The sequence below is a fragment of the Sorex araneus genome, chromosome 2, assembly GCF_027595985.1.
Source record: "Sorex araneus isolate mSorAra2 chromosome 2, mSorAra2.pri, whole genome shotgun sequence".
Classification (NCBI taxonomy): Eukaryota; Metazoa; Chordata; class Mammalia; order Eulipotyphla; family Soricidae; genus Sorex; species Sorex araneus.
In genome coordinates, this window is record NC_073303.1 from 235,216,343 (window position 1) to 235,240,982 (window position 24,640).

Genomic DNA, 24,640 nt, shown 5'->3' on the forward strand with positions numbered 1-24,640 from the left:
TTGAGGTTTATTTCCATGTAAGGAAAAGTGCTTTTACAAAACCATAAAGGCTGAGAAAGTCATGAGTGGGGGTCAGACGCCCATGCGGGCCCCATTCCTCCACGCCCGGCCCTTCCCATTCTCCGTGCAGCTTCTTTGATGGCCAGAAACATCATCAGAACAAGGACAGACCCCGTGTTGCCCATCCCCAAGATGTCCTCACCCGGCTACAAGGACGAGGGCCATGGATTTCCCGCTACAGACGCACCCCCAGGTTATTGCCTCGGAGTTTCCTGTTCCACCATTTGACATTTCTGTCAAGACATTCTCTCCTCTTTCCCGTTCACCAGTTTCTCTGCCCTAAGTGCTCAGGGAAGGGGGTAAAGGGGCAACTTTCCCAGAGCCACAGGCTCTCAGTGGGCATCTCTCTGCCCAGTCGGTCCTCTCATCCCTCAAGCTTCGCAGGGCCAGTCATGGCTTTGCCACAGGAAGGGCCTCAGAACATCACCCCGACTTCTGCTCGGCCACGTGCTCTGCAGGTCCCTGATGGAGCCTCCTCGAGGGTCACTACTCCTGGGTGTCCCGACGGGTCCGATGGCTTCTACCCTGCTGGCAGTTCTCGCAGCTGCCCCTCCCGGGCCCACAGAGTGGAAAGCCCGTGGACCTGCTCTAGGGAGCGGCCACCCACTCATCCATGGCCACGGGGAGCTTGTGGGGGGAAGTCTGAGCTGCGAGCAAGGCAGTTCCCATGCCCCGTTCGCCTTCCTCTGCAAAGAATGCAAGATGCATATCAGACGCCCCTTTGCACTGCGCTGATTTGAAGGGTGAGGGTGTCTGACAGTCACGATTTCACTGGGAGCTTCTTTAGCGTGGTTCAGAATGACCTGTCACCTGGTTTACCTGTTTAGTCTCTTTCCACACAGCATCAGCACTGGCCTGTGGAACTAACCCACGTCGCTCGTGGCCACGCACCCTGCCAAGGATAGGTAACCACGTGGTGGCCACATTTCTCTTCCCTCTGGCCAGATGCTCTCTGGGGCACCTGCTGTCACCACTGGGGGACTGGCGGGGAGTCCCGCCCTGACCCGGAAATGAAAGCGCCCCAGCGGCCACCTGGGTCAGTTTGTCCCCTAAGTGTGCTTGACTGCGTCCCTCCAGAAGCAGCAGCCTGAACAATACTTAGATTCCACCACCAGCCCCCACGTTCCTTTCGGGGGCCTCCCCAAGTGTGCCCCGCTCACCCTCCGCAATTCTTGGCCACGCAGGCTGGCCGCTCAAAGAATGCGGCGGTGCTCAGGCCCCAGGGTGCCGGGGAAACGCCCAGGCACCTGATGACACCTCTGATGACGCTTGGGTTGGGGGCACCCTCCAGTGCCACGTGAAGCCCGCACCTTAATCCCGTCTGCTCCCTCCCGGGCCATCTGCGGTACCCATCGTGCCAAATCATGAGCCCCAACTCCGCCATCCAGAAGGGGTCTCCAGCGTCCCAGCGTTGGCCTGCTGGAAGGGACGGTGCCAGCCCGGCGGGCGGAGGCTCAGCTCCACCTGCTGTGGGTGGTCTTGTGCACAGAGAGGTAGGAGTTGGTGGTGAAGGCCTTGCCGCACTGGCCGCAGGCGTAGGGCTTCTCGCCCGTGTGCGTGCGCACGTGCTTCTTGACAGCCGACAGGTTGTTGAAGGCCTTGGCGCACTGGCCGCATGTGTAGGGCTTCTCGCCCGTGTGGATGCGCTGGTGCACGGTCAGCGAGAAGCTGCTGCTGAAGGCCTTGGCGCACTGGCCGCAGGCGTACGGCTTCTCGCCCGTGTGCGTGCGCAGGTGCTGCGTCAGGTAGGAGCCCTTGCGGAAGGCCTTGCCGCACGCCGGGCAGCCGTAGGGCTTCTCGCCCGTGTGGATGCTGCTGTGGCCGGCCAGCGACGAGCGCGTGCTGAAGGCCTTGCCGCACTGGCCGCAGCGGTGGCGGTCCCCGCGCGTGTGCACGCGCTGGTGGCTGCGCAGGTTGCAGCTGGTGCGGAAGACGTGCGCGCACTGGCCGCAGGCGTAGGGCTTCTCGCCCGTGTGGATGCGCCCGTGCAGCCGCAGCGACGAGGGGTCGTTGAAGGCCTTGCCGCACGCGCGGCAGGCGTAGGGCTTCTCGCCGTTGTGGATGCGCCGGTGGATGGTGAGGTACGAGCGGCTGCTGAAGGCCTTGGCGCACTGGCCGCAGGCGTAGGGCTTCTCGCCCGTGTGCGTGCGCTGGTGCTGCGTCAGGTTCGACTTGGTGCTGAACACTTTGGAGCACTGGCCGCATGCGTTGGGCTGCGCAGTCCGGCGGCTCCGCTGCGGCGGCTGCAGAGGGGTGAGAACGGGCAGGTGCTCAAAACATTGGTTTGGCTTGAGATTGCCTGCTTGTGTGTGCGCCTGCGCACCAGGTGGTACTCAGGGCTCACGCCTGGCAGGACTTGGGGGGGTGGGTGGGGACCCTATGCGGCACCGGGGATCCAACCCAGTTGACTGCACACAAGGCCAGCCCCCTCCTTGCTATCACTCTGGCCCTGTACTTTGTCTTCTTGAGCCACACTCTGCATTGCTCAGGGCTCCATCCTTGCAGGGCTTAAGGTGCCAGGGACCCAACCCAGGTCAGCCACATGCAAGACAAACGGCCTACCCACTATTGCTTCTGCCCAAGATTTTATTTTTTGGGCCACACCTCCTGTTACTTCTGGCCCCACACTCAGGGATCGCTCCTGGCAGGCTCAGGGACCAAATGGGGTGCCAGGGATTGAACCCGGGTTGGCTGTGTGCATGGCAAGCATCCTTAGCTGCAGTCCTATCTCTCTCACCTCCTCATCCATATTTTTAATACCCCAAATTCTACGTGACCCCCATCCACAGCCCACAAACCTGTCACATCCCCTGACACTTCACTCCCTCCTCGTGCAGGCCCATGGCTTTGCTCAGTTTGAAGTATTTTTCTTTTTTGAAAAAAGAAGGATCCTGGGGCTGGAGGGATAGCACAGCGGGTAGGGCCTTTGCCTTGCATGCGGCCGACCCAGGTTCGATTCCCAGTATCCCATATGGTCCCCTGAGCACTACCAGGAGTAATTCCTGACTGCAGAACCAGGAGTAACCCCAAAATGTACAAAAAAAAAAAAAAGAAAAAAAAAGAAGGATCCTTTGCAATGTGTGCAATTTGATAATTCTTGTCAAATTAAGAGAGCACTTGGGGTAAATTTACCAAATTTGGGGTTTTTGTATTTTTTCCGGGACACACCAGTGGTGCTCAGGGCTGACTTCTGGCTCTGCACTCAGGGCTCCCTCTTGGTGACGTCAGGGAACCCTATGGGGTGCTAGGGATTGAACCCGCGTCAGCCATGTGCAAGACCAGCGCCCTACTGGCTGTCCTGTCCCCCCAGCCCCCACGACCTCATGCTTTTGAACAGTCTTTCCCTGAGTCACGACTAAGGGAACAGGGACCGTGTGAACGCGGGGAGGGGGCAGCAGCGTGGGGCCCACCCGCCGTGCCACACCAGTAGTCTCAAGAAACACTATTTTCCTCATGTGAAAATGACGCTTGGCGTGGAGTGATCTCTTGGGTGACGGGTGACTGTCTGGCACTCCAGGGTTTCCCTCCCTCTAGAAAAAGCCAGGCTTGGTGGCTCGTCTTACCTCCTTCACGTGACCAGAATGTTCTTTCCTAAAAGTGCGTTTCTCAGAGTCTGACCAGCTGGCCTGACCGACGGTCTCCAGACCTGAAACAAATGGAGAAGGAGTCTGGATGGGGGTTGTGGGATGTGGGGTGTGGGGTGTGGGGTGAGCCTCGGTCGAGGTCGGCCCCGAGGATGAATCAGGATTTTGGAGGGAGTTTGCAACATAGCAAACACAAGTGAGCAAACTTGGGGCAGTTCAAAGGGACCTCGAGACCGTGGGTTGAGGGCACTTGTAAAGGGGCTGGAGCCGAAACACTGTATGCAGGAAAGCCTGTGGATGACAGGAGGCCACAAAGCTTCACAGGACAAAAGGAGGGGGCTGCAGAAATAGTCCAGTGGCGAGGGTATTGGCCTTGCACACAGCCAACCTGGGTTCGATCCCCAGCGTCCATTATGGTCCCCCAAGTCCTGCCAGGAGTAATTCCTGAGTGCAGAACCAGGAACAAGCCCTGAGCATCACCAGGTATGACCCCAAAACAACAACAAAAAAGCAAAACAGAAAAAGGAAGGAAGAAAAAAATCTCTAGATTCTGGTTGTGGGCTGAAACAGACAAAGAGCTCATAGGAGACTTTAAGTTTATATTTTCAAACACTTGGGACCGGAACTATACTATTGGGGGCGGGGGTTGCGCTTGCTTTGCACATGGTTGATCTGGGTTCAATCCCAGACACCATCACTGGGCCCTGCCAGAAATGAGCACTAATGGGTGTAGCCCCAAAACCAAAAAAATAACTAAAAGATAACAAAGGAAAATATCTCTCTGCCACAGGTGCACAAGAAACTGAAGAGAAAGTCGAAGAGGAAAAGAAGGCAGGACGATGACTGAGAACGTGCCGGCCACTTCTGTCCTCTAAAAGATCATCTGCAAAGGCTCCTGCTTGTCATTTCTCACAGTGAGCCTACCAGTGCCCGGGCCGCGGGTCCCAGTTGTCACTCACCAGGACCCGCCGACTGGTGCTCACCTGAGCACGTGCCTTTGGGCCACTCCCTCTCCTCTGGCACCTTCTTGTCTTCTGGCTCCAGTCGGGACATGAAACTGGGCTGGTCCACTCGGTAACCTGTTCGTGGAGAGAAGATGCTGTTGCTGGGGGGCAATGGAAGTCCTGGCGGGGCTGTGGGGACCCTCTGGGGTGTCAGGGACTGAACCTGGGTTGGCCGCCTGCAAGGCCAGCACCCTCCCTACTGTCCTATTGCTCAGGCCCTTGAAAGCATCTTTTTCAAACCCATTTCACCAAGTCCAGACAGGAAACAGCAAAGGGAAGGGAAGCTCCGCCCCATGGGAGGGGAAGCTCCACCCCAGAGGAAAGAAAGCTCCACCCCAAAGGAAGGAAAACTCCGCCCCAAGGGAAGGAAGTCCCGCCCCAGAGAGAAGAAAAACTCTGCCCCAAGGGAAGGGAAGCTCCGCCCTAAGAGAAGGGAAGCTCTGCCTCTGAGGGAAGAGAAACTCCGCCCCAGAGGAAGGGAAGCTCCGCCCCGAGGGAAGGGAAGCTCCGCCCTGAGGGAGGGAAGGGAAGCTCCGCCCCAAGGGAAGGAAGCTCCGCCCCAGAGGGAGGAAAGCTCTGCTACAAAGGGAGGGAAGCTCCGCCATGAGGGAAGGGAAGCTCTGCCCCAGAGGGAGGGAAGCTCTGCTCCAAATGGAGGGAAGCTCCGTCCCGAGGGAAGGGAAGCTCCGCCCTGAGGAAAGGGAAGCTCCGCCCCGAGGGAAGGGAAGCTCCGCCCCGAGGGAAGGGAAGCTCAGCTCCAAGGGAAAGAAGCTCCACCCAAAGGGAGGGATGCTCCACCCCATGGGAAGGGAAACTCCGCCCCAAGGTAAGTGAAGCTCTGCCCGCCCTATAGGGAAGCTCCACCCTAAGGGAAGGGAAGCTCCGCCCCAAGGGAAGAAAGCTCCACCCAAAGGGAAGTGAAGCCCAGCCCTATAGGGAAGCTCCACCCTAAGGGAAGGGAAGCTCTGCCCCAAACACACCCAGTAAGGGGGGAGGGGGATGAGGAGGGGACGGGGAGACACACATGACATTGAGTTCACTGTGGAGACCCACAAGGGCTGCCTGGCACCCGGCTATATACCGGCAGCCTGAAAGCAAGGAAGCCACAAAGTCCTGCAGCTGGCAAAGCTCTCTTCTGCGTCAACGGAAAGGGACGGGAGGGGGGTGTCACCCCACCTGAGCCCAGGGTGCACGGGGCATCTCCTGGCTGAGCCCTGTGAGTCTTCACAGCAGAATGCGGGGTGCCTGGGTTGGTGGGGGGCAGCTTACCCAGCGCGGCCAGGTTCTTGCAGGTTTCCAGCATCACGTCCCGGTATAGGGTGCGCTGAGATGGCACCAGAAGCGCCCACTCTTCCTGTGTGAATTCTACCGCTACGTCCGTGACGCTCACTGAGGCCTAAGTGGACACAGTGTGGCTTAGCCAAGGGCTACCGTCGCTGCATTGAGGTAGAAGGAGTTCCGATCAGGGGCACCCCCAAGCCCCCCTGCACAGCATGGTCAGGCAGGGGGCCAGGTTCGGCTACCTCTGCTGACACTCAGTCCCAAGGTCTGCAGGAGGCACCTTAGCCCCCATGGTCAGCAGGAATTGCCTCAGGTGGGTGTAGGAAAAAATTGGGAGCTTTAAGCAGGAACATTCCAGGGTCAGAAGCACAAAAATGCCAGGTAAGATTGATGAGTCATTTCCTGTGGTCCAGAAATGTCTGTGAGTCAGACACCATGAGTGTCACCCTCATGACACTGCCATGGCTTTACCAAGCCCCGGAGGGCCATGATGCAGGAAGAAATCCGGGTGGAAACTGCCCATGGGTAAGTGAGGCTAGACACCCAGAATGGACAGCCCAGGGCAGCCACCAGGAGGCCTAAAGGATGTGAAGACACACACAGACATAGACACACACAAACACAGGCACAGACACACAGACACACACAGACACAGACATAGACAGAGACAGACACAGGTAGACACAGACAGACATACACACAGACACACACAGGCAGACATGCACACAGACACAGACACAAGACAGACACACACAGAGACAGAGACAGATACACACATACACATTCTCTCTGCTTCTAGCAAAGGAGCAAAGGAACGAAACCGGGGGAAGGACAACCCCCCCCCCACACACACACCACACACACACACATACACACACCACACAGTCTCTCTCTTCCCCACACAGAGTGTGTGTACATACTCTCTCATACTCGTGATTACAGGAGCATGCTTGGGGAGACTGTGCAGGTCTTACCTGGAGCCACCTCGCCTGAAAGCCGCTTCCCAGAGCCTCCTTCTCTGGGCTTCCTTTCCGAGCAGAGGTCGAGAACACAGTGGACTGTGCTGGAGAAGAAACCACATGGAGCTGCAGGTGCGCCAGCCATCACATGTGCATCCCGATCTGCAGTGGATCGCCCCTCACTGTGTGTCTACCTCCCCCAGGACACCTCCCACCCCTGCCCCACCACTTCATACTCCCACCAGAAAGGAGAGTCCCGGGTCTCCCTGCATTCAGGCTGAATCCTGGACTTCTGAGAGTGACACTCATTTGTAAGGGACTTTTTGTAAGGGACCCCAGTGAGCCTTCATCATTTGCTGAGAGGATCATGGTGTGACTCCATCAGGCGCCCCTCCTACCCCTCCCCAGACCTCCAGCACTCACCACATGTGGGGGACAGCACGGTGGCCGCCATCCTGGGGTGCAGCATCAGCCTTTGTGAACAGGCCCGGGGGGTGGGGGAGTTGTCTCCTGCCTCCTGCCACGAGCAAGGGGAGCAAAGATCTACAGAGACATGGGGCTACTGAGAGGGTCACACACAGGCACCCAACATGCACACGCCCCCTGCACACATGCACATGTGAGACACAGGCATGCCCGTCATTAGCACTGGCCTGGGAGAACCCAGAAGGCATTGGAGCATTTCCTTGTTTTCTTTCATTTTTCTCTTTTAGGGGCCACACCCAGCTGTGCTCAGGGCTCACTCCTGACTCTGCTCAGTGATCACTCCTGGTGGGGCTCAGGGGGCATGATGGGGCACCAGGGATTGAACCCCAGTTGGCCACGTGCAAGGCTAGCAATAAACCCCAGAGTTCTGTTACTCTCTCTCCTGCCCCTTTGCTTTGTTCTCTTGCTCTATGGCGCAGTTTCCGGAGTAGGCAATCCCACACCGCAGGAGGGTGGGGTGATGGAACAATGAGGGGCACCCCCGAGGGTCCCCTAACAACATCCAGGAGTGATACCTGAGTGCTGAGCCAGCAGTAAAGAAGCCCTGAGCACAGCCAGGCATGGTTCCAAAACCGACAATAAAAAAAGAAAAATGCAATTCTAATAAACTTGAGTAACGTTATAGAATCATCCTATTCTTCAGAATAACGCACACACTCGCATACAAACATATCCAGATCTATGCACACAGAAGCACATTATTATATCCATGCAAATGGTCTATTTCAACTTAGACCACACATTGCTGCAATATAGAATGCAAGGAAACCTATTTCTCTACCACTATACCACTACGAATTATGCATTCTGCGTGTACTCATCTGCACAGTGCTATGTCCTGTCTTATTTATGTGCACAGAGGCACATGCACCTTAGCCTTTCCCATGGGCGCCAATCCATCAAACAGAAATAAATTCCAAGATGGCTTCCCTTTGGCTCCATGTATAACCAAGAACTGTTTGCCCGCAACCCACGTGCAGAGACGACTGGAGCCCAGTTTATTCACTGATTGCTGCACACCCCAACCTTCCCTCCTGGTTCTCATAGAAATTCACACCTCAGCAAGGGCAGATGCCAACAGAAACTTGACTTTCAGGAGAAGCCTTTCTACTCTGGGTAGGGAAGGGGAAAAAAAAAGCACAAAGATTTCTTCTGTGGGGTTGGAGCCATAGCACTGCGGGGAGGGCACTTGCCTTGCACGTGGTCGCAGAGCCAGGAGTAAGCCCTGAACATTACTGGGTATGGCCCCCAAATTTAAATATATATATATATATATTTTTCTCTTTCCTGAGGTCTTTTGCCAGGGACCCATCCAATCATCCCCTTGCCTGTGGACTTCATCCTGGGTGCTGCCTGGGATTGCATTTACTTGTGTTTTTTTTTTCCTTTTTGCATACCAGATTTCTCTCTCATGACCTGTTTTCCCCCAGTCACTGCAACACTTACAAACTGCCTAGGGCTTCACTTGCACAGTGGACTTTTTTTGTTTGTTTGTTTGTTTGTTTGTATTTTCAGCAGGCTCCTGGTTCTGGATTCCCAAGCCACACATGGGAGCTGATTCCAACTCCCCCGAGCCCGGCTCCGGGCACTTGCAAGGCTACTGATATTGTAGGGTTGCCCACGCTTCCCCCACTCCCACCCCACAAGCTTCTCAGCCGGACTCACAGGAGGGTCACAGCTGGTTTTGGGGATTTAAGAATCCCGGGGGCCCCAATCACTCGAGGCAGCAGTTCCACGCCCGGCTATATTTGCAACACCCCCAAACAACGCCTCCCAAAACTGCACACACACACACACACACACACACACACACACACACACACACACACACACACACACACACACACACACACACCATCAAATGGGTGGAGGGTGTCAGCGCTGGGGCAGCTGGTGACCAGGAAAGAACCGGCAGCTTAGGGCCCACTGAAGGCAACAGCCTGAAGAGCCCTGAGTGCTCTCGGGAGGCAAAGGATCGAGAGTGGCCCCGGCCCCTCCCTGGACTCGAACCGGCGCCCCGCGGCCGCTCACCCCGCGCCGCCGCCGCCGCCGCTTCCCGACACGCCACGTGACCCGCGTCCCGCCTGGGGAAGACGCGGCGCCGCCGGTCCCTCGCGGCTCCGGCCACGGCCACGCCCCGCTCCACCGCTTCCGGTCTCGGACCGACCGGGGGCGGGGCGTGGGAGAGCGTCCACTTCCGGTGTCAGGCCGCGTGGTGGTGGGTGGGCACGAGCGGGGTCGTTCGCGCCAGGGGCAGGGTTGGGAGGGGGACAGCGCCGGGTTGGGCAGGGGCGACCCAGTGGACCGGCCCTTCCGTGGTTGGCTCGCAGACCTGGGTCAGCACCAAGGACGGAGACCAGATGTGAAGGCGGGCCCCCAGGACGAGGCGGTGCCAATCAGTTTGGGGGCGGGTCTGCAGGCGGGACCAGAGGTGATATAGGGGCGGGGGTGGGGGCTCAGGTCCGTGATATAGGCAGGATGATGCTGAGGGCGTGGCCATCGTGGCGATGAGGGCGGGGTTTGGCGGGGCAGGGCGGAGGTAGAGGTGTGGTCAGGCTTGAATGGGCGGAGCTATGGTTTTTGGGCAGGCACGTGGCGGAGTCAGAACTGAGTAGGGCGGGGCAATGCTGTGAGGGCGTGGTCATGGTGGCGATGAGGGCGGTGCGAGGGCTGAATAGGGCGGGGCCAGGGTTTCATAGGGGCAAGGTTATGGTGTGAGGGGCGGGGCCAGGGCTGAAATGTGGCGGTGTCAGGGCTGGATATGGGTGGATCGATAATGAGAGGGTCTAGGGAAGGGGCCACTGAGGGCGGGGTAGGGTGGGCGTGGCCTAGGTAAGTGGCGTTGATGGAGTTGATTGGGGTCAGCAACTTAAGAGCAAAGGGTGCGGGCCATGGGTTCTGTTGATCCCCTTTAATCTTCTCATTAAAATAAGTTTATGTTTTTCACTTTGCGGTATGTTAGAATCCAGTGTCTCATAAACATGCAAGGCAGGTGCTGCACCTCTTGAACCTGCAGTTCACATCCTCTGCTGCAGCCCTGTGGATTTCAACCCCCCTCATTTACCCATGGGCTGCAGTCAGTGAAATCTGATGCCTGAGGAACCCGGAGAGATAGTACAGCGGGGAGAGCACCTGCTTGGCAAGCTGACCCAGGTTCCATCCCTGGCATCCCATAGGGTCCCTGGAGCCCCACCAGGATTGATCCCTGAGTACAGAGCCAGGAGTCAGCCCTGAGCACCAATGGGTGTGGCCCCAAAGCCAGGAAATAAAAAGAAACCACTGCCCTAGGACCGGATTTCTTAAAACATTTTCTTTTTGAGACCCATTTTTTGCCCCCCAAGGGAGGATATTTATGTCACTTTGGACAAAATTGGTAAACACAGGGGCTGGAGTGATAGAACAGCAGGTAGAGTGCTTGCCTCAAGTATGACCAACCCAGGTTTGACCCCTGACATCCCATATGGCCCCTCAAGCCTGCCAGGAGTGATCCTTGAGTGCAGAACCAGGAGTCAGCCCTGAGACCGCTGGGTGCAGCCCAAAAGAACAACAAAAAAAAAGTCATATAATCTAGATCCTGCAGACTCCAGAGAAGGATTTGCCATGTTCCAAGGAACCACCTCCTGCAAGGATTCAGTCACCAGCAGCTGACAGTCTCCAGACAGAACCCCCTGCTCTGCCCTCCCCCCCCCCCACACACACACACGTTTCTTCTAACAAGTCTCCCACCGAGTCCTAGCCTGAGAACATGGTATGCCCCTCCTCAGCACTCTGTCAGACCCCACCCCGCACACCTGTCCCCCAATCTCTAGAGAAGATCTGTATCCTGAAATCACTAGAACTTTGCTTCAATCCAATTTCATTTGCCAATGGGCACGGGCAGACTTCACACTTGCACCCTGCGGTCAGGCTATATTTTATTTTTCATTGGCTTCGGGGCCACACCCGGCGGTGCTCAGGGATGACTCCTATTTCTGTGCTCAGGAGTCACTCCTGGCAGGGATCGGGGAGCCCTATGGGGGAGCCTGGGATAGAACGCAGGTCGGCTGCATGCAAGGCCAGCGCCATCACCCTTGAGCCATCTCTCCGACCCCTCTTCTCAGTTTTAAATGCCAGAGTTTTCTCAACCAGCTTTGCCACTCAGGCCATCCCTGGGGGTGAAAGGTTCTGGAGTTCCCCCCTGGACTGAGCATGAAGGAGCAGATGACATGTGAGCACGATCCCAGGGGCTGATGAGGCAGGAAAGGACTGGACTGCAGAATGCCGGACCCATGGGTTTTAATTTTTTTGTGTGTGTGGTAGCCAAGTTTCCTTGAAACTTGGGAGATTGGGGGTGGGGGTGGGGAGATGGGCCCGAGCCAGAGTCCATCATCAGTGCAGCTTCCTCAGGTCTAGATGGGGCAGGTAATAGAGCTGGCGACGCTGGACCTCGTAATCTTCCTCCTTCTTCCTCAAGCAGATGGTGACCTGGGTGGTGGCATGGGGGGAGGGGAGGGACTGGCATTAGAGGGCACATCCCAGTCAGGGCTATCTCTGCCATTCTGCATAGGGCCCACCCTGGGGAGGATCCCCTGAGCCTCACCAGCAATGACCCCTGAGCCTGAGCACAGAGCCAGGGGTAGGGCCTGAGCACTGTAGGATGAGGCCCAAACCTGCTACCACTGCTGCAACAAATGTGATGACGCCCAGTCACCCCACTTAACTCTACCAGGGGCTCAGTGGTTCTCCTTCATCCCTACACTCTCTGTTTTGGTTTTGGGTCACATCCGGTAATGCTCAGGGCTGACTCCTGGCTCTGGACTCAGGAATGACTCCTGGTGGTGCTCGGGGGACCCTATGGGATGCTGGGGATTGAGCCTGGCGACTGCATGCAAGGCAAGTACCCTACCCCTCAATTATAGGTTTTAAACATGACTCCTTCTCATAGGTACCATCATGACAATGGTCCCTCCATCCAGAAAGAGAGAGAGAGAGAGAGAGAGAGAGAGAGAGAGAGGGAGAGAGAGAGAAGGGGAGGGGGAGGAGAGGGACGAAAGATAGAGAGCCACCAGAATGGGAGAAAATAGTTGAAAAATCTATTCTTCGCAGGTCTAGGACATGAAATTGGGGGGGGGGGACACACCTGGCAGTGCTCAGGGCTGACTCCTGCTCTGTGCTCAGAAATTACTTCTGGTGGTGCTCGGGGGACCCTCTGGGATCAAACCCGGACCAACCGCATGCAAGGCCCGTGCCCTCCCTGCTGTCCTCTGGCTCCAGCCCGAGGACATGGAAAGGTGCCCCAGGAAGCCGCGAGACGCTTCTCACCAGGAAGCAGCAGAGGAGGCAGAGGATGAGCGCCAGGAGTCCGGCCAGGCCGATGAGGATGATGGCCCAGAAGGGGAGTTCTGGGGAGAGCAGGGGGGGGACGAGGCTCTTCCCACACCCACCCTCTCCCTGGCTTTCCCACTGCTTCCCCCCACAGCCCCCCACTCCTCCCCCCAATTCCAAACCCCCATTGTCTGGCTTTCCATACCCCCCTACCCCCCATGCCTGGTTCTCTTGGATCAGGGGCAAAGTGGGAAGATCGACCCTCCACCCCCCACCCCCCTTTCCTGGACCCCATTCTTGGATGTTTACCAGGATTCCCGGTCAAGGCGTCCGGTCGGGGGACAGAGTAGCCTGCAAAGGAACAGACGCCCATGAGTCTTTCTCCTCGGCATTGTGGCCAAGCACCCACCCCCACCCTCTCCTGCACCCCAGGAATCTCTGTGGGCCACCTCCCCCCCCCCGCCCACCCCGGCAGGGTGCTGGGGGTAGAAGAAGTTCTTCACAGCACGCAAATGATGCCCCCACCCCCCAACCCACATTTCTGTGAAGGCTGGAAGGGGGCGGTCAGGTTTGCAGACCGGAAGATGGTGGATATTGGGGGTGATTCCCACTCTGCCAGCTCACAGGATCGCTCTGACAGGGACTCTGCCAAACACTCACTTTTCTGCCCGGAATCCCCCACCCCCCACCCCTTTCTCCTTTTCTGAGACCGTTTTATTGTTTTGTTTTGGGGTGAGTGTTCAGGGCGGACTACTGCAGGCATGGCTCAGAGGACCCTACGGGATGCGGAGGATCAACCCTAAGTCTGTTGTTTGCAAGGCCAGCGCCCTACCCTACCCGCTCCCTGTACTATCTTCCTGGCCTCGCTGAGCCGTTTTTTAATCCAAGTCTATGATATCAACTCCTCCAGGAAGCCTCCTCTGATTTCACGGGTTGGAACTGGTCCAACGCAAACCATGGATAATGGTCAGTGCCCTCTTCTTGCGGGTCCCAATGGCTAAGCCTCCTCCCCAAGGGTAGTACACGCAGCCCCCTCCCCCTCCCAAACGCACCATCCACCAGGATACTCTTCCCATCCAGGGTGAAGTTCTGGAGCTGGGTGCCGTTCTGGGTGAGTCTCAGGAACTCCTCGTAGATGGCCACGCGGTCCAGTCTCCGCGCCAGGGGCAAGAAGTCACACAGGGAATCCACCCCCGTGTGCCGGTTACTGGGGACAGGCCTGCAAGGACATGGGCCTGGGAGGGACCTTCTGGAATATTCTGCCCTGCTTTCTCCTTCCTCTGGGAAAGTCCAGGACCTGCCTCCACCTCTCCCCTAGCTTTCTGCCATAATTCCCAGCCTTTCGAGAGCTTCCTGGAAAGCTAGGACAGAGGGGAAGATGCTTGCTGGGCATGTGGCCAACCCATGTGCCCTAACCATTGCACCATCTTCCTGGCCCGTGACATTATAATTTATTTTTTAGATTCACATTTCTATGGTTCTATTGTCAGACAATTAGGATACAGTTACTGGGAGATGAGGGGGAAAGAATTGGGAGTCCCTTATGTTTTTGCCACTACTTCCGGAGAACTTCCCACAGCCACGGAGTTGGGTTGGTACTCACCTGAACGCTAAAACTTCACAGTTTGAAAAATAGCTCTTAATACTGCTGTTTCGGAAGAGCCGGTTGAGCTGAAAGACAGGGCAGTGCCACCCCAAATCAGAAGCCCAATCCAGGGGCCACTAGTCCTTTCCCAGCTGTCCATAAGTCTCCACTAACGCTCTCCCAGACCCGCACCTCCTTCCCTTTGCCCCCCAAATCTTCCCTTTCAAGAGGGATGGGACGGACTCACTTGGTGCCCCTTTCTCCCTCTGGGAAGTGGCACTCAGAACCCCGCCAGCCCGAGGGCAGGCCCAGGTGCCCAGGAGGACCTATCCGGTCCCGGGGTGCCCCCTGCCACGCCCGTCTCTCACCGCATCCTCCAGGCCTCTCTTGTTCCGCAGGTGCTGGGCAGTGCCCGGCTTGGCCAGGTCGCGGGAATAGGGCAGGTTGGTGACAGTGAAGTTCAGCTGGAAGTGCTGGGAGCTGGGGCTGATGGTGGGTGGACCTGCGGCGAGAGGAAGGGAGGGGGCGCAGGGGCGGGGTGGAAACGCCGCGCCCCGGGAAGGTTCAACCGCCAGGTGGCGCTAGCGCATCGACTTAATCCTAGCAAGGGAGGTAGCTTGAGCTGCATTGTTATCATTATTGATTGATTTGGGTGAGTGAGGGTGGTCACATCAGGCCCCACCAGGAGGCTATACTCAGCACCGGTGGTGCTCAGGGATGCTTTGGTGCCCGAGAACAGCACCCAGGGCTCAAAGCCCGAACTCCAGCTGTGGAGTCTCCCTCTGGCCTGAGCTGCCGGCCTTTCATAGAGGAGGACCCAAATTCGATCCCCAGCACTGCATAGCATCCCAAGACCCCACAGGGCGTGATCCCTGAGTGCAAACCCAGGAGTCACCCCTGAGCACGGCCAGGTGTGGCCCAAACACCGAAATAAAAATGCCCCCTCCCCAACTGAACTTATTGAATGAATGAATGAATGAATGAATGAATGAATGGATGAGTGAATGAACCCATCAAACACGTGACCCAAGATGGACTAAGCAGGCAGCTCCATTCTCCTCCTGCTGCTTCCCCTCCATGGTGCCTGGTGCCTCGATGGCCCTGTCCTTCCTCGGCGCCCACCTGTCCCCCCGGGAGATGCCAGCCCTTCCCCTCAGCCCCACCTGTCACATGCACGTCGGCCAGCTGGTAGGTGGAGCCCAGCCAGTGGGAAGAGGCATTCAGGGTCCTGTTCAGGAAGACCCCCGCCACCTCCTCGAGGTCCACATCAGAGGAGAAAAGGGCTGAAACGGTGACCCACAGGGGATGCAACCTGGGAAGAAGAGAAGTGACAGGAAATGAGGGTGTGGGGAGGCCCAGCTCCTGCTCCCTCAGCACAGCCTGCAGAGCCTGCGATAGGTGGTGTGCGTGTGTATGTGTGTGTGTATGTGTGTATATTTGTGTATGTGTGTGTATGTGTGCATGTGTGTGTATGTGTGTATGTGTGCGTGTATGTGTGTATATGTGTGTATATATGTGTATGTGTCTATGTGTTTGTGTGTATGTGTTTTTATATGTATGTGTGTATATGTGTTTGTGTATGTGTGTGTATTTGTGTATGTGTGTATGTGTGTATATGTGTGTATATGTGTATGTGTGTGTTTGTGTGTATGTGTTTTTATATGCATGTGTGTATGTGTGTATGTGTTTGTGTATGTGTGTGTATGTGTATGTGTGTATGTGTGTTCATGTGTATGTGTTTTTATATGTATGTGTGTGTATGTGTGTATGCGTATATGTGTGTGTGTGTGTGTGTGTGTGTGTTTGGAGGGGGTCTTCCCCATGCTCCGGGGCAAAAACAAAACAAAGACCCCACAATGAAAACAAACGCCCCCCCCAATTTCACAAAACTACAAAACAAAAACCAATAATAAACCAAAGAGCAAAACTAAAACAAACCCCTCAAAACCCCAACAACAAAAACCCAAATTCCCAAATCCATAAGAACCAAAACCAAAATGAAAACTAAACAGAAAACCCCAACAGAAAGAAAACAAAACCAAAAATCTCCATCAACCCCCATCCACAAATTAACAAAACAAAAAACAAACCGAAAACAACAAAAAACCCAATAACAAATAAACCCCTAATCCACAAAGAAAACAAAAACAAAGCTATATCAACTCCCCCAAAACCCATACAGCAGAAATACCCCCAAAACACCAACACCCCCCAAAAAAACTCTCCAAATCAAAACAAAAACCAACAAAAACAAAAACCAAAAGTCCCAAATCCACCAAGACAAAACCCAAAACAAACAAAATAACCCAAACATCAAAACAACAACCCCCAAACCCACCAAACAGAAAACAAAATCCACAAAGCAAACTAACAGACCCACCTGCCCACCCGCCTGTGGTGCCTTCACTTACGTCCTGTTGGTGAGCAGACAGGAGAGAAAGGCGTCCCGGAGCCGGCTGCCTGCGTAGACCTCCGTCACCTGGAGGGAAGGGACCCGGCAGTTCTCAGAGTCAAGCCCCTGGGGGGGCCGGTAAAGGAACACGACCCCCCAGTCGAGGTGAGCAAAGAACGATTCCCAGTCATCTAGTCTGCCTGGCACGCACAGGGCCCCAGGGATGTGCCCCCACCCCCACCCCACCAAGAATGTCAGACTTGGGGCTGGAGCGATAGCACAGCGGGTAGGGCATTTGCCTGGCACGCGGCTGACCCGGGTTCAATTCCCAGCATCCCATATGGTCTCCCGAGCACCGCCAGCGGTGATTCCTGAGTGCAGAGCCAGGAGTAACCCCTGTGCATCGCCAGGTGTGACCCAAAAAGCAAAGAACGTCAGACTTGGAACCCAGGAGACCATGAGTTCAAATCCCAAGTCTGCCCCTGGGGTTCAAGCGTGCGTGTCCTTGGCCACCTCCCCCTTCCACAACACAGGGCTCCTAGAAATGGGAGGAGGTGCGGAGCACCCGGCCTCTGGGGAGAAAGAGAAGGCAGGGGTGGGGAAGGGGTGCACCACCGCCGTGCTGTCTGCAGAGATGGGGGCGACCCGGGCGAGGGGAGATGAGAGTGGTGGGGCCGGACCAGCCACCTTGTCCTGAATGTCCCTCTCCAGGGCTATGAATTCCGGAGAGCCGGGGTCACCGCTGTTCCAGTTGACGATGCGGAAATGGAGCTGGAATTCTCTGTGCAGAGAGGCCCTGTGGGGTTCGTAGCCTGGCGCCACAAAGGGGAGGTGCAGAGTCAGGGAGGCCCGGGACAGAAGGAGCCTGCATGGGACATGAGTGTCCCAGTGGGAGATTACCACCCCCCAGCCTCATTCTTTCTAAAATGGTCTTTCTCAGAAAACTCCTATGCATGCTTCAGGAGCCCAAGGACGATGCCCACCCATGGGTATACCCCTGGGCCCCAGCCCAGTGGGGGGCAGTGCTCACCATCCACCAACAGGCTGTCCTGAATCAGGTTGTAGGGACCCAAGTGCTGGACGCCTTGGGTCAGCTGGTACAGCTCCCAGTATAGCCGCTCCCGGGCCAGCCCCAGGCTCTGGGGGTCAGAGTGGTACATGCAGAGCATGTCCACGCTGGTTGCCACCCTGTCCTCCTCTGGCCTGCACAGAGGAGAGGGGAGAGAGAGAGAGAGAGAGAGAGAGAGAGAGAGAGAGAGAGAGAGAGAGAGAGAGAGAGAGAGAGAGAGAGAGAAGCAGAAGATAGGAGGTCAGTGGAGAAACTGAAAAAAGAGATAATCCCCAATAATTCTGGCCCTTATGGATCTTAGTATTTGTTTTGTGTTTGGGGGGGCGCACACCCACAGTGCTCCTTGCTCTGTGCTCATCGATCGCTCCTGGCAGTGCTCAGAGGACCCTCTGGGATGCCGGGAATTGAACCTGGCTCAGTTGCGTGCAAGGCATGTGCCTTACCCACTGTGCTATTGCTCTGGGCCCTGGGTGACTTGGTTTTCAGACCACCCCGGGCGATGCTCAGGGCTTCCTCCTGGCTCTGTGCCCAGGGATTGCTCCTGGCAGGGCTCAGAGGACCCCAGGGAGAGCTGGGGATTGAACCGAGCTGGTTGTGTGCCAGGCAAGCACCATCCCCAAGGTCCTACCTCTCGGCCCTCTTGCAGGGTTTAGGGTGCCAGGGTTTGGCTTTTTATGCAAATGCAGTTTGGCCATTGAATCAAGAGGCTCTGTGCTTCGTGGCACAGACAAAGGGTCTTACCTGAGCGAGGTCAGGTGACAGACAGAGTAGAAGGGACCCAAGACACTCCTCTGGATCAAAGGTTCAAGCTGGAGTAGGGGGATGAGGAGGGTGAGCAGAAGAGCTGGGGTGACTGCAGGGTGGCCGTTAGGCCATGACTGGGGTGCAGGGACGGGGGGGGGGGGTGTCTCACCAGGCCCTGAAGGATCCGTTCAGTGCTGTTGAATTTAGCGGAACCGAAGCTCATGTCCGTGGAGTAGGGGAGGTTGGCGACGGTGAAGTTGAGGGTGAGGCTTTGCAGGCGGGGTCCCGGTGCTGCAGTAAGTGGGGGGCGGGCGGGGAGGGGTGGGGAGGGAGAGTGTCATCCAGAACGGGAAGCATTGGGGTCCATCTTCCCTTCCCCCACCCCACCATGGGCGGGTGGGTTCCCACGTGAGCGACTCGGAAGCGTGTGAGAAAAGGTGTCGCACGCCGCTCGGTGTCACGTGGGCGGAAGCGGAGGGTGTCGTGCCAAGCCAAACACACCAGAGGGAGAAGGCTAAAGAGCAGCTGGCCAAGCTCCCTCCTTGGTGCTTTCGTGAGTGACAGAACAAGGGACCAGGCAGGGTGGGGCAAAGAGCCAGCCTTGGACTTGGTCCCCGAGCGTGGCGGGGGGGGGGGTGGCGGGGGGGAGGAAGGTGGGACAGAGGGGATGAAGGATGGAGGGTCGCAGATGTGTGTGCCGGGAAGAGCAATGACAGGACAGCAAGACCATGATTGAGATTTCTTTCTTGGTTTTGGTTTGGGGACCACACCCAGAGGTGCACAGGGCTGACTCCTGGTTCTGTGTTTGGGGCCTGGTGGGGTTTGGGGGACCCTATGGGGCCCTGGGGTGGAACCCAGGGGTCCAACTGTGCAAGGCCAGTGCTTTCCCTGTTGTATTCCCTCCCTCTCTCTGTCTCTCTCTGTCTCTGTCTCTCTCTGTCTCTGTCTCTCTCTGTCTCTGGCACTGTTTGCATCTCCAGGATCCAAATGGTTGTCCCTACTCCTATCTAAACAAGCCTGGCCCCCCTCAGTGGCTACTGGTTGGTAAAAATGTGGGGCTGGGACCTTCTCTTGAAAGGGGCAGCCAGAGCCTCACTTTTGTCTCTCTTTTGCTTTTGGGGTCACACCCAGCGATGCTCAGGGGTTCCTCCTGGCTCTGCACTCAGGAATCACTCTCGGCGGTGCTTGGGGAACCCTATGGGATGCCATGGATTGAACCCGGCCGCACGCAGGGCAAACGCCCTATCCGCTGTACTATCGCTCCAGCCCCCAGCCTCACTGTTTTGTTTGCTTTTGGGGCCACCCCTTGCGGTGCTCAGGGCTGACTCCTGGCTCTGCACTCGGGCATCATTCCTGGCAGTGCTCGGGGAAATTACATGGGATGCCAAGGACCGAACCCGGGTCGGCAGCATGTGAGGCAAGCGCCCCGCCCTCGGTACTCTGCTTCCGGCCCCGCGGCAGCCCCCTCTTACCCGTGGTGGTTTCTGGCAGCAGGGTTGATGATGAAGTGGGCAGGATTGTGGTGGCCGGTTCCGGAGCTATGAGAGGGAGGTCAGGAGGCGCAGTGGGCACAGCTCCCCGCGCCCCCCAGGGTGGAAGAAGCTCCCACACATTCCCCCGTTGGTGGCCCTGTCCAAGGCAATCGTGGGCCAGCAGGGAGAGAAGGGGCCAGGTACGGACCATGTGCCCAGCTGTGCCCAGCCCTTTCAGATGCCAGTCCAGACTCCACCCTCTGAGCTCAAAGGGAGGGGGGACTCAGAGAGCCTGTGCCACAGGGGCACGGAGTCCCCTGATCCCTCTTTCCACAACACCTGGGCCCCACCAGCACCCTTTGTCAGGGAGGACAATTGTGTCTCCTCCCAGGAGAGGGCGGTAGTGGACTCAGGCAAAGAGACACAGGCCAGGGGTCAGGCCTGGGCCTCTGGGGGTGGAGCTCAGGCTGTGTGAGGGGGGAGGGGGAGCCCCAGGCTCCATTCACAGCCCCCCAGCACCAACAACAGAACAAAGGAACACAAAATACAGCACCTACTTGCAGGCATCTCCTCTGGACCCAGCTCATTGTAACCTGGAGAGAGGGGGGAGGGAGGGATAAAGGAGGGAGAGAGAGGAGAGAGAGTGGAAAAGAGAGGGAGGAAGAGAGGAGAAGAGAGAGGGAGGGAGAGGGAGGGAGAGAGAGCGGGAGAGAGAGGGAGGGAGAGAGAGAAAGAGGGAAAGAGAGAGGGAGAGAGAGAAAGAGGAACAGAGAGAGGGAGAGAGTAGGAGAGAGAGGGAGGGAGAGGGAGGGGAAGAGGAGGGAGAGAGAAAGAGAAAGAGGGAGAGAGAGGGAGAGAGAGTAGGAGAGAGAGGGAGGGAGAGAGATGGAGAGGAGGGAGAAAGAGAAAGAGGGGGAGAGAGAAAGAGAAAGGGAGAGAGAGAAAGAGAGAGAGGAGAGAGAGGAGAGAGAGAGGAGAGAGAGGAGAGAGAGAGAGAGGAGAGATCACACATCAGCGCAGAGGCACCAGCAGACCAGGAGAAGCGGTCCACAGACTTAAAACCCCCATTCTGGGCTGGAGAGGACAGTGGGAAGGTGCCTGCTGTGCATGCAGTTGAACCCCATATGGTTGCCCCAAGCCTGCCAGGAGTGATCCCTGAGCACTGAGCCAGGAGCCAGCTCTGAGCACCACTTGGTGAGGCCCCCAAACCAAAAACACAGGATCCCACCCCCACCACCAAACACCAACATCCTGTTCTGGGGGCTGGAGAGATGGCACAATGGGCAGAGTGCAGGCTTTTGTAAGCAGGAGGCTGGGTGGGACACCCAATACCACAGGGTCCCCAGGGCATCACAGGGAGGGACCCTCCCCCAGGACGGAACTGGGAGGGCATCACAGGGAGGGACCCTCCCCCAGGACGGAACTGGGAGCGGCTCTATTTTTTTCCTTTTGGGTCACACCTGGCAATGCACAGGGGTTATTCTGGGTTCTGCACTCAGGAATCACCCCTGGCAGTGTTCGGGAGACCCTATGGGATGCTGGGAACTGAACCCGGGTTGGCTGCGTGCGAGGTAAACGCCCTACCCGCTGTGCTATCGCTCCAGCCCCTTGGGAGCAGCTCTTAAGCACCATTGATGTTCTTCTCTCTTGGGTTTCTGGGACTCAGTACCCGGGGAGGAGGCAGGCTGCGGACCCACTCACCATTGAGATACAGGCTGTCCTTGTCCAGGGAGTAGGGGCCCAGCTGGGTGATGCCCTGGGTCTGCCAGCTAAGCTCGTGGAACAGCCGCTCGGCAGGGAGCTCTGGGGCGCGGGGGGCCTGGGCGTAGGTGCAGGTCATGTCCACGCCCGTCTTGGCTCCGTTCTCCACTGGCCTGGGGGACACAGGTGGCCACTGAGCATGTCCCCCTCCATAACTAGAGGCCTGCTGCTCCATTCCCAGCGGGTCCGCCTGGCTTCCCCGTTCACCGCTCCCCCCCCCACACCTCTGCACAGCCCCGAGTTCCCTTCTCTCCCTGGGGATCCTCGTTCATCCCCTCCCCTCAAACATCAGCTCCTCCAAGGAGCCCCTCCCACCCAGGCAGGACCAGGGGGGCCTTCTCTGGCTTCCAGGGAGCATGTCCTCACCTCAGAGTGCTGACCTTGCAGCCCCCAAAGCGGGCCCCTAGGCTGCTCTTGAAGAACATCGGGTTGAGCTGCAAGGCGAGAGATGGTGCTGAGGAAAACCTACTCCATCCCCACCTTGGTGGGGCGGGGGGCGGGGCGACGGGGTGGTGGGCGGGGCAATGTGGGCGTGGCTAGAAGGGGTGGGGCACACGGTGGGCGGGGTGTCAAATGGGCGGGGCAGGGGAGATGGGAGGCCAATGCCATAGGTAGGGTGGTGAGTGGGCATGGTGTCGAGCAGGCAGGTAGCACAAGGTGGGCGTGGCAAGACTGGGCGGGGCGTCGAGTGGGCGGGGCGACGAGGCCAGCCACGCACCAGGTACTGTAAGACTTTGTCAGTGATGTTGAACTTGGGAGAGCCTGGCTGGCTCATGTCCAAGGCGTAGCGCAGGTTGTCGATGGTGAAGTTCACCGTGAAGAGCTTCTCGGAGGGCCTCCCGGCTGCGGAGGGTGCAGAGGAAGGCAGGTTAGTGACACTGAAGGTCCCGGGCTTGGGCATCCCTCCTCCCCGCGGCTGGGGGGTGCCTGTTAGTGCCCACAGCTCCGGCCTGCTGTCAGGGCAGGTGCCTCGACTTGGGGAGGGGAGTGTTGGTATGGACGCACTGGGGATGCCCCTGTGGTCTCTGGGCTTTCCCCCAAGGCAGGATCTGAAACTGCCAGCCCGGTGTCTGCTCAGAGACAGGGTGGGCCAGTAAGTGGGATCTCTGGATTTAAACTTCTGGCCTCAGAGTGGTGGTGGCGGGGGGCGGGCAAGTAGCTCAACTGACCTAAGTTTGAATCCCGGCACCACATGGATCCCCAAATATGGCTGGGTGGTCTTGCTGGTCCCCAGCCCTGCAGGGTCCTCCTTGCACTGAAACATCACCTGACCATCACCCAAGTATCACCTGAATATCACCTGAGCATCACCCACACACCATCTAAGAATCACTTGAGTATCACCTGACTATCAACCAAGCATCACCTGAGCATCACCTAAGTATCACAAGCATCATCTGAGTATCACCCAAGCACCACCTGAGCATTCCAAGCATCACCCTAGCATAACCTCCATATCACCTGAGTATCACCCAAATACCACCCACGAATCACTTGAGTATTGATATAGGCAGGTAGATAGCAATAGGCCCTGGGCAGTGAAAATTTAGATTTAACAGTCTCTGAGAAGGAGAATCTTAAGACTTGCAGATTTCAAGAAAACAAAAGACCCTGGAGGAAACCATCAGCCAGCAGACTCTGATGATAATGGACCCCTCCCCAGGAGGTTCCCCAAAGAAGGCCATCACCACTCCCAACCTCCCTGGTAACCTTAGCAACGAACTTTTACCTGGAAAGAAACTCCATGTGGGTGGGGGCAGGTTGAAGAAACCCTATAAAAGACACCTTGAACAAAGGAAGGGCGCGCATATGCTGCCTGAGTCCATGTGCTGCTTGTGCCCACATGGCCGAGCACATGTGTCGCCCAAGCACATGTGTTGCCCGCATATCCCCTCTTGAGATGTGTACTTTCATGCTTCTATACTTTTGTGTCTAAAGCTCGGTTATGTGTAGGGGCTTCCTCCACCCTTGGAGAAGCCCGCGTTCTCTCTTGAGCGCGTTATTCTTACTATTCTCTCTCCCACTTATCCCTTCCTCCTTCCCTCAGAAACCTCTGAATAAAATCTATTTACTTCACTGCTTGTCTACTCCTGAAATTCTTTTCCGTGAGCGAGACAAGAACCCAGTAACACTGGGTCCCGGGTGGTAGAGGCGGTTGGGGAGAAAGTGACCATCTTTCTCCTCCCCGCTTCACGCAAGTCACCCGTGGGGCCCACCGACATCAGTATCACCTGAATATCAACCAAGCATTACCTGAGCATCACCTGAGTATCACCTGAGCATCATCTGAGTATCACCCAAGCACTACCAGAGCATCACCCAAGCATCACTCTAGCATCACATGAATATTACCTGAGCATCACCCAAATATCACCCAAGTATCACCAGAGCATCACCCAAGCATCACCTTAGCATCACCTGTATATCACCTGAGCATCACCTTAGCATCACCTGTATATCATCTAAGCATCACCCAAATATCACCTGACTATCACCCAAATATCACAGAGCACCACCCAAGCATCACCTTAGCACCACCTGAGCATCACCAAAATATCACCTGAGCATCACCCAAGTATCACCTGAGTATCACCCAAATATCATCTGAGTATCACCCCAACTATCACCAACCATTACCCAAGAACCACCTGAGTATCACTTGAGCATCGCCCAAGCATGACCTGAGCAACACCTGCGTATCACCTGAACATCACCCAAACATCAGCTGATCACCTGAGCATCACCTGAGTATCACCCAAGCACCACCAGAGCATCATCCAAGCATCACCCTTGCATCACTTGCATGTCACCCAAGCATCACCCTAGCATCACATTAATATCACCTGAGCATCACCCAAATATCACCTGAGCATCACTGAAGCATCACCTGAGTATCACATGAACATCATCTATGTATCACCCAGGCACCACCTGAGCAT

General features: G+C 56.7%; 2 protein-coding genes across 2 annotated transcripts in view; both read right to left on the reverse strand.

Annotated features, from left to right (window-relative positions):
• LOC129401781 (zinc finger protein 558-like) lies at positions 1-11,453 on the reverse strand. Its single transcript, XM_055124635.1, has 8 exons — positions 11,443-11,453; positions 9,406-9,530; positions 7,312-7,431; positions 6,904-6,992; positions 5,918-6,044; positions 4,628-4,723; positions 3,624-3,706; positions 1-2,303 (listed from the first exon to the last, which is right to left on the reverse strand). Exons 1-8 carry the CDS (start codon positions 11,451-11,453, stop codon positions 1,515-1,517), a joined length of 1,440 nt encoding a protein of 479 aa, XP_054980610.1. The 3' UTR covers positions 1-1,514.
• A 289-nt stretch (positions 11,454-11,742) lies between these two features.
• Positions 11,743-24,640, reverse strand: part of LOC101550112 (mucin-16) — a 78,923-nt gene continuing 66,025 nt past the window's right edge. Inside the window, 16 exon segments of the mRNA XM_055124636.1 lie at positions 11,743-11,838; positions 12,676-12,755; positions 13,731-13,897; positions 14,282-14,349; positions 14,632-14,765; positions 15,427-15,575; positions 16,675-16,742; positions 17,343-17,467; positions 17,686-17,858; positions 18,466-18,533; positions 18,638-18,759; positions 19,941-20,006; positions 20,498-20,533; positions 21,642-21,814; positions 22,068-22,135; positions 22,420-22,544. Coding sequence (XP_054980611.1) covers positions 11,743-11,838; positions 12,676-12,755; positions 13,731-13,897; positions 14,282-14,349; positions 14,632-14,765; positions 15,427-15,575; positions 16,675-16,742; positions 17,343-17,467; positions 17,686-17,858; positions 18,466-18,533; positions 18,638-18,759; positions 19,941-20,006; positions 20,498-20,533; positions 21,642-21,814; positions 22,068-22,135; positions 22,420-22,544 — 1,718 coding nt within the window.

Coding starts and splice junctions, on each gene's coding strand:
- LOC129401781 (XM_055124635.1), bottom strand. Junction 7,432..9,405: donor GGCGGCGGCGGCGGCGCGGG/GTGAGCGGCCGC, acceptor ATGTCTCTGTAG/ATCTTTGCTCCCCTTGCTCG. Junction 3,707..4,627: donor GCCCAAAGGCACGTGCTCAG/GTGAGCACCAGT, acceptor CATTTGTTTCAG/GTCTGGAGACCGTCGGTCAG.